We start from the raw sequence: 9,818 nt of genomic DNA, 5'->3' as shown, positions 1-9,818 counted from the left end.
AAAAGTAAGCTCAAGCCAGTTTAAGTCATTTTATTATTAAGGACCGTGAAAATTAAAGCGCAAAAGCGTTCCCAGAAGAAGCCAAGGTTCCGAGTATATAGGTTAACAGACAAACACTTGACACCCGACTAAAACGTTTGCAGGGATTAGAGAGGTTAGCTAACCATATCTGTGCCGTTAACGCTGCTGCTCTTGCTGAAGTTGGTTCCTTGTTGGTCAAAAGCTGCCCTGTGACTGCCTGTGAGAGAGCGACTCAAATAATGGTTTAAAAAGTTTTAAAGTTGTGTTGAAGAATGGCCGCAGTAGAAAAAAATGTGTAATTATTATAATAATGTTCAGTGTTGCCCTTAGAATTTTACTGTAATGAATAAACTGTTGCTGCTTTTTTTGTAATGTGTGTGAGGTAGGCTATTAATAAATATATAAATATATATACACACGCATATATACACACACACATATATATATATACATATATATATATATATATATATATATATATATATATATATATATATATATATATATATATATATATATATATTTATGGGGGTACTATGAAGGCAATGCAAGAAAAGAAAGATATGATTATAATGATTATATTTAATAACATGGGGCAGAACATTGTAGGCTACTACATTTTTGTCTCACGCTATTACACCTTGGGAGGTAGAGAGGCTAAACAGATGTAAGATAAGCCCTGTGCCATAATGGCAAGTCTTTGTATACATATGTGTGTATATATATATATATATATATATATATATATATATATATATATATATATATATATATATATATATATATATATATATATATATATATATATATATATATAGATAGATTAATCGATTTTAAATCTAAATCGGATTTATTAATCACAATCGATGTTAAAAAAAGGGAAATCGGAAAATTGATTTTCCTTTTTTGCAGCTGGCTGCATTACAGACAGAGCTCGTCTAGTCATCTTTGTTTGGTCAAGAAAATGGTAAATATTGTCACTTTACTAAACTCAAGGAGGATTTACAGTATCTTTCAATTGCACTTCATGTATACTGCACTTCACAATATATATACATATATATATATATATATATATATATATATACATATATACATATATATATATATATATATATATATATATATATATATATATATATATATATATATATATATATATATATATATATATATATATATATATATAGACCCCTTTCCGTGTTTGTAAACAAGTATGACGTAGGCAAGCTGCGCGCGCATTGTTGCGGCAGAAAGACGGAGTTCATGACAGTTTACACCAGCCGATTGACGGAGAAAGATCGTGGAAATTACGTTACTAAACTAACTGTGGCGGATGGAAAGCAACTTCCTTCCCGGAGGAAGATATCACAAAGTGGCCCGATGTCCAATGGCCGGATATTCATCTGTATTTGGTTGAGAAACCAGTGTTTACACTCAGGAGAAGCTGCGACACTGTCAGCAGCTGTCACAGCTGAAGTTTGTAATTATGACAACTGAATGTATTGTATACACTAGACATTTTAAGTTATTTTAATATTTAATATTTATTTAATTTATCTTATTATTTTTGTTAATTTACCGTGTCCCCTTTGTTTCTTAATGAGTTTCATTAAGCATTGCCTTTGAATGAAAGCCATGTCATGTGTACCTTTGTCTGTGCTGGCTGAATGAAGTTGATAGTTATTTTAAAAAAAAATTAAAATTACAAATTATATGAGCTTTATTGTCCATCCTGCATCTCACATTATCACCATTAATTTACAGAAACATATTCCCACTAATATGATAAAAAGAAAAACATTAAAAGGCATATAATGCAAAATACTGTTTTTTAAAACTTAGTTCATTATTTTTAGGTAAATTCATTATTTTTATTTGACGGTTTGTGGGGATTAATATATCTATAATATACCTGAGTTTGATATACAACACATATAGTGAATATATGTATATTTGTGCAGCATATTTACAGCTGTAGAAGTTGGATGTTTGTAGCTTTAAAAAGAGAAAATAATCAATACATTTACACAATCAGCAAGAAAAAACAAATAACTCCGGTAGTTTATTAGCAAAATTGTAATAGTCAAGTAAATCATTAATGGCTGATATTCAATTCATAGTCACAGCTCCAAATCACTGATGAGAAAATAAAAAAATGTCAAGACTTGATGTTATTATTCAGAACCTTTATTTCTTAGATTTTTTCGGAACAACACTTTTACTAAGGTTTGTGAGACTAGCACACACAATAACAATATCATCATTATTCCTCTGGGAATTGCAAAAAATGTATGTTCCTCAGGATTTCGATTTGTACACCCGTACACACAACAGCTGGTGGGCATGTTGTTCTTCTATAACGTTACTGCAACTCCAAAAACGCAACTTAAGAAACAAATCTTCCCTCGCTCTATTCAAACTCATGCAACTTCTGCCGCTCTTCTGCCGCAACAATGCGCGCGCATCCTGTGATGACGTAGGCTGGAAAGGGGTCTATATATATATAGTTTTGTAAGGAGCTTCTACAAACAAGTGACCTCTGAGACCATTAAGAGGTGATAGAGTACAGTAGGCCTATGTCCTGTTTCATCTCCCAAGATTTCTATTATATCTAAATAATTTACTTTAAGACATTCTGGAGAGAAGTATTGGAGAGCGAACGGTATTTTAGAATACTTGTTCATTTCAATTTCAATGCATTTCAAAATAGCTGAAAAATAAACATATCTTAATAACACAGTATCCCTCTCCTCTCCACGGAGACTACGAACGTGAAACTAACTTTATGTCCACCTCAATGTTTCTTCTAGTCTGTTGTGGCACGAGGGTCTTCCATGCAGTCCCTGGTTTCACCATGAACTCTCCGTACTTCGTGCAGACGTGCAGGTCTGTTGTGACCCGGAGTGGAGCTGGGGCTGCAGGCGGAGCTGCTGCAGGCTCTCTCCGGTCCAAACTCACCCGGTCAGCGGGGGTTGGAGCCGCGGTTCCCCCCGTGGAGGTGAAGGTAGAGGCCGAGGAACCCAAGGTCTCCTCGGTCCCCTCCACAACAACCGGTATGTTTCAATTACTTTACTTTTTAAAACAAAATGCATCTATTTACGAACTTGTTTAATAATTATTATTGTGCATGCGTAAAACATAAACACTGTTTATATGTAAAAGGACCGTTTCAGTTTGTACATTCAGCCTGCACTTAGACATTTTTATTATGATCTACTATGAACATACAAATCAATTGTTTATAAAATCCCGTGTTATTAAATTTTATGATTTGGTTTATTATAAAATAATGCAAATAATGTATAATGCTAAATTAAAGTTACTCCCTGTCTGTGTACAACGGTTTTTCTCAACACATGAGTCAAAATATAATTTGCGTGATGTTTGTAAATTTGTTGTAAAAAAAAGCTAGAAAAGGGACTAAAAGGAGTTGTGGTAGTTAAACTATGGAATGATTTACGAATGTGCAGCTCATTTTCGGTTTACAAAAAAAAAGATTTGTAGAGCAATCTTTGAAAGCTACAAATGTTAATAATATAATATAATATAATGTTTATTTGTTTTTGTTTGTTGCTGTTCTCTGATATTTATATAAAAAAATGTCTTTACTACTATGTAAACCTTATTGGTCCTCCTTTTCTGGTTTAGTTTTGCTATTGTTTGTTTGTTTGTATGTATGTACAGGACTGTCTCAGAAAATTTGAATATTGTGATAAAGTTCTTTATTTTCTGTAATGCAATTAAAAAAACAAAAATGTCATACATTCTGGATTCATTACAAATCAACTGAAATATTGCAAGCCTTTTATTATTTTAATATTGCTGATTATGGTTTACAGTTTAAGATTAAGATTCCCAGAATATTCACATTTTTTGAGATAAGATATTTGAGTTGAGCTGTAAGCCATGATCAGCAATATTAAAATAATAAAAGGCTTGCTATATTTCAGTTGATTTGTAATGAATCCAGAATGTATGACATTTTTGTTTTTGTAATTGCATTACAAAAAATCACAATATTCTAATTTTCTGAGACAGTCCTGTATGTAGGATAGGCATTAATATAAGCACTATGCTTCTGCCTGTGCCTTTTCAGTCACTATTTTTTTCAATAATGTTTGTGTTGATAATGCTTGTAGTGTGATGTTACTGATAAAGAATTTCAATCAAAAGAATCAATCAAAAAAATCAATCAATCTTTATGGTACCACACAAACTGCTGAAAATGAAAGAGCCTTCATTTGTACGTGCCTGCCAAATTTAATCGTTTTTTTTTTGTTTTGTTTGATTTTTGAGTATTCAGGTTATGTAGGCCCTATTACACATGCAAAATATTTTATTCACCTGGGTATGGTCTCATCTTGGTTTAGAGATGTATAGATAATCTATCATAGGACCATTACACACTAGGACATGAGGCATGTAAGCACCTGCTCTAGTTCTCTGAACATTTTCTACTTTAAATTTAACTGTACACTCATCAGAAGGCTGAAAAAACACACATTGCCATGCATAAATGTGTTTGTTTTAGAATAAATAGATTAAAATCTGATTTAATGAACAATAAAATGTAATGCGATCTTCATATAAGTCAGAATAATAGACAGATACCATACACTTAAACTGATAGCACACATATTGTGCTTTTATACAGCATGGCCAGTAAACAATCCCATTGTGAAGTAAATGACTAAAGTATTTAATGAAAGCTAATTGAAGTCAGTCATTTGCACACCAAAAGTCCAGTTATTGAAATTAGTTTATAGGAGAGGTTTAGATCAATTTTCACTGATTGATACACTTAAACAATTTTTGGGTTTGCTGCTCATAAGAAGCATCTGCTGATGTGAACCATGACTTGCAAAAAGACAACCTCAGAAGACACATTCAAAAGTAGTTGGTGTCCATCTGTCCACACTTAGGTAAATTGTAGATTGAGGCAGTTTAGTTTTGCATTACTCTTTCCAGAAGTGGTTTCCCAGTCAAGATGACTTTGAAGTCTAAACCAAAACCAAATCCTCAGTGAGATAAAGAACCCGTGAGTAACAGATAAAGGCGTGAAGGCATCACTGGAACTGGCAAACATCTCTGTTCATGAGTCCAAGTCATTGAAAGGGCAGGGTCCATGGCAGAACACCACAGATAAGCTGTATAACGTATAATAACTTGCTGCATTGCTGTTTTTTCACCCATTCAGGAAGCTGTAATGAAGTCATCCAGCAGGCCACAGTGCTGATGAAAACAGAGACTGTGGTTTTACAAAACTCTCCACGTGGACACAAGAGAACACATCTCAAAGTGGAATATGACAGGAATGATGGTGTTTCCTCAGTGAAGACGGAGCACTGGGAACCTCTGAATTGGAAGAAACCGTTAGAATTAATCCGTGAGATGAGGAGCAGTCGTGATGCACCCGTAGATAACATGGGAGCAGAAAAATGCTACGACAGAAAGGCCCCTGCACAGGTTGGTGTGGGCTGTATTTTTCTTTTTAAACTCAGCGTAATTTATAGTGTCAGTTAATCTCCTGGTGCTTTTCGCAGGTGAGACGTTTCCAGGTGCTGGTGTCACTCATGTTGTCTAGTCAGACGAAGGACCAGGTGACAGGAGCTGCTATGCAAAAGCTGCGAGCACACGGCTGCACTGTAGAAAATATACTTGCCACTGATGACGAAACACTCGGCAAACTTATCTATCCTGTCGGCTTCTGGAGGGTAACAGACTCTCTCCCTGTATCGTTATCGCTAAAAGTAAAAAAAAATAATAATGAGGGGAACTCATCTGTTTTTTATATTTGTCTCTTGCCCTCTTGGCTTCTCCCACCCATTCCTTTCTAGACTAAGGTGAAATATCTGAAGCTGACATCAGCCATGCTGCAGAGGGAATTTGGAGGAGACATCCCAAACACAGTGGAGGGGCTGGTTCGCCTGCCGGGAGTCGGGCCAAAAATGGCTCACCTGGCAATGGACATCGCTTGGGACCAAGTGTCTGGCATTGGTGGGGGCTAGAGTCTGAAACATGCACAGATGTGTATGAATCCACTTTATTAAAACAGAATCATTGCATAATTGCAGGAGTGTTATTTAACACAGATTGGCACAAAACAGCAGGTGGTAAATCAGCTTTGGTGATTAGTTACCTTTTTAGATAAGTCCTGCTCGATGTGCGAAGGCTTGAGGTGTCCTTTTAAGAAGCTGCAAGTGCAGCTCACTCTAAAAACAAACCAGTGTTATGAACACATTTTATAACAGTAACGTACATATATCCTTATATTACCTAGAAAGAACATACACTATTGGAATTTAAAATGCAGTTGTTTCAACTTAAAAACATCAGATAATTGTAGTATATTCATAACCAACTTTCCTAAATTCCAACGTATATATTCTCTTGAATGTATCAGACATATCTTTAACAACTTCATGATGTCTGTCATGAGGGTAGGATCAGCTGCAGAACTATTGCATGCAACTTCATGAATAACATTATTGAGAGGAGATTTGGTGACTGCTCATTTGTGTCGAAACTCCCTGCCTAGGTGTGGATACCCACGTGCATCGTATCTCTAACAGGCTGGGCTGGCTCAGGAAACCGACCAAGAACCCTGAGGAAACACGCAAGCTCCTGGAGGAGTGGTTACCCAGGTAACAGAATGACTGAGTCTCATTAGGTGTTAATGGGTCTCACCTGAATATAATAATCAAAATTATTACATTAAATTATAGTGGGGTGTCTATGAATAAAAGACCAGAGTAAATAAGGATCAAAGTCAAAGTAGCTTTATTGTCAATTCTTCACATCTCAAGACATACAAGGAATCGAGAGGATGTTTCCCACTTCCCTCGGTGAAACATATAAAGTGCGCAGGCACAACAGAAAGACAAGACATTTCCTAAAAAGTTCGCATAAATACAACATTTTCTAGTACTAAGATGGTAGTGCAAAAGGCAATTTTTGTAAAAAAAAAAAAAAAAAAAAAAAGAAACATTCTTTAGGGTGTATTTGGACATTGACAGTGCAAGTATTGATCAGGAGTAGCAGCATAAGTTTTCTATATAGGTTAGGTTATTGTAGTGCAAAAAGGCCATTTTTTAAAGGCAGCAGAAAAAAAAGTCCTGAATGTTCATAGGGGGGGGGTCTTGGGGGGATTTCAGTTCAGTATGATGGATGGATGGATGATCTGAACCCTAACCAAATACAATATACTTTTGGCATTCACCAGAAATATGAACGTATTATAACATCGTTGTCATCAAACTTTTACAAGGCAAAAATGTGTTAGATTTGAACTCTACAATAAATATTTAAAGCCCCCTTAAACTGTCTGTGTTACAGGGAGTTGTGGAGTGAGATTAACTGGCTGCTTGTGGGTTTTGGACAGCAGGTTTGCCTGCCTGTCAATCCCCTCTGCTCTGTGTGCCTGAACCAGTACAGCTGCCCATCAGCCCACAAGAGCTCTCCAGTGAAGAGGCCTAAATCTGGATCACCACGTGCTCAAAGTTCATCTTCCCCCTGTAAAGTAAAAACTGAACCTGAGCAGGAAATTGCAACTAAAAATGAAATGATAAAGCAGGAGCCAACATGCACCTCTACTTCACGGAGAAGACGGATAAAGACCAAGGTTAACCGATGAGTTATTGTCTAAACCCGGGACAAATGTTCAAACCAAGAAATACTGTTTGTGTTTATACATAATAAAACAGGCATTTACTGTATATAATGTATTATAGTAAACAATGTGTTACACAATGTTAGTAGTTCCCTTTATCTGTGGACTTTTTTACACTATTATAGCAATTTTTATACTTCAAATTGGATTAAATATTTTTGCATATTCTTATTTTTTTTAAATAAATAAAAAACAATATGCAATAAAGCGAGTTAATGTCTTGTTTTGGCTTTTGTACAAACCTAATTTCAGAAAAATTGCAAAGATTTTGCAAATGTGGCAAAAACAACTTTAGAATGTATTATTTTATTTATACCTTTTATTTTTTAGCCACAAGTAAAGGAAATTATACAAGTATACAAATAACTTCACTTTGGGAGATTCTACAGTTAGAAAAGGAATTTAAGACAGGCAAGGGTGTCTGCATTGGGAGTTAAAGGAAGATCTATGCTTTTGAAGAACCATCAGTCAATTTAAAAAAAGGGGAAACAACTAAACACATCATTTTAAAGAGCATTTGACTTTCAACATCTTCATTACATAATGCTGTCAAAATATTTAGAAAATCTCGGTGCATAAATACGTTGTGTTCACAAACCTCGTAAAGGTGCATGCATAGCTCTGCTGCTGCACCTTTCTGCAAACATGAAAACAGCTACTCGGCTCATAAAACATTTTAAAAGATATTAAAGTCTTTCTGATATGGATGTTGAAACAGAGTTTTACTCCCTGTCAGAGCTGAATGTTAAATCCTTTTTATATTTAAGGGTCAGTGTTTGAAACAAACACCAGAATCCTCATTCAGTACAAAGATGTCCTGCAAAGTTTATCTAGTGTTAACTGAAAGGTCTTATATGATAGAGGAAAAGTTATATTTCATTTATTCTTTCAAATTAATAGCATTTCTATTTTCCTACACTCTGCATCTTCATAAACACAGAATTGACGGATGTTTAACCATGCAGCTAATCCTCTTCCTCTCTACAGAGCAACAGGTGTGTTGTTAGCAAAAATTGAAGTAGTTGTATTGATAACAATAATCCTTGCTTGCAGCCCATTTAGGTGTGTGCGCTCCACAGTTGCTGGTGTATTATTGACTGCTGGGACTTGCAGAGACAGCAATTGTAAATGTTGTCTGTTGCATCCAAGTAAATCTGGAAAAAGGCCTCAGACATTAAGACTGGATTTAACTTTGAGTTGGAGTATGGCATGCAGTGAATGTGGCCACTTACCAGGTGGTTCGCTGTTGCTTATTTCAACTTCCTAAATAATTATTTAAGAAATAAAGTTAAAAAGGCAACTTGTGGGTGTGTAACATAGAAACACAAAAACATATATTAAAATGTTGGGTTTTTTCAGCTAAGCAGGGAATATGCTATAGTAAGTTTAGTTACAATGTTTAGACACAATGAAATGTTTCTAAAAGCATTGAAGGCAGAGAAATATCAGACACCTAAGAAGAAGAAAAAACATTGTCTTTCAAATGTGAGTATTTGTATCTAAACAAAGCAAGTCCCCCTTTAAGAAAAAAAAGGGTGGACTAAATATAGGCACCTGCTGGCACGTCACAAACACATGCAGCTTAAATTTCATAAAACATTAAATCCCCTTTTACATAACCTGATCTCCAGTGAAGATATGGCCAGAGGGACGGATAAGGAAGATTTCCTCTCTCGGGTCATTGTCTGCCAGTTTCAGGACCAAATAAGATCCCGTATTTTGGCATTAGTGTGGAGTGTTCCCCAAACACATTTCAAACGCAACTTTGGTGCCCTCTGTGGACTGATGCCATTACTTTTTTTTTTCTTTACAGTAGCTAATAACAACTGTTCCCATTTTCCGTGCAGGCTGCAGCCACCACCATGTCCTGCTTGTTGAGGTGCGCGCTGCGCCGCGCTGCGGGGGATATAGTGGCATCTGTTTTTGAAGCGTCCGGGCCGATTTATGGTTCCGCGTTACACCAACGCAGAGCCTACGGCGTAGGGTACGCGCCGACTCGCACAGTACGTGCGCGTCTCCCGCGTACCCTACGGCGTAGCCTCTGCGTCGATTTAACGCAGAACCATAATTCAGGCTTTACACTCAGCTGATGGTTCAGGATGACACACGCCCCGCTGACGGGGAG

General features: G+C 36.0%; 1 protein-coding gene across 1 annotated transcript; it reads left to right on the top strand.

Moving 5' to 3' along the window:
* Positions 1-2,804: 2,804 nt before the first annotated feature.
* On the top strand, positions 2,805-7,835 carry nthl1 (nth-like DNA glycosylase 1). Its single transcript, XM_061731822.1, has 6 exons — positions 2,805-3,077; positions 5,222-5,490; positions 5,568-5,738; positions 5,862-6,021; positions 6,563-6,668; positions 7,360-7,835. The coding sequence occupies exons 1-6, from the start codon at positions 2,810-2,812 to the stop codon at positions 7,655-7,657; spliced, it is 1,272 nt and encodes a 423-aa protein (XP_061587806.1). The 5' UTR covers positions 2,805-2,809; the 3' UTR covers positions 7,658-7,835.
* Positions 7,836-9,818: the final 1,983 nt, after the last annotated feature.

Source organism: Cololabis saira, chromosome 1 (genome assembly GCF_033807715.1).
Source record: "Cololabis saira isolate AMF1-May2022 chromosome 1, fColSai1.1, whole genome shotgun sequence".
Classification (NCBI taxonomy): Eukaryota; Metazoa; Chordata; class Actinopteri; order Beloniformes; family Belonidae; genus Cololabis; species Cololabis saira.
This window is presented reverse-complemented; position numbering and strand designations above follow the sequence as displayed.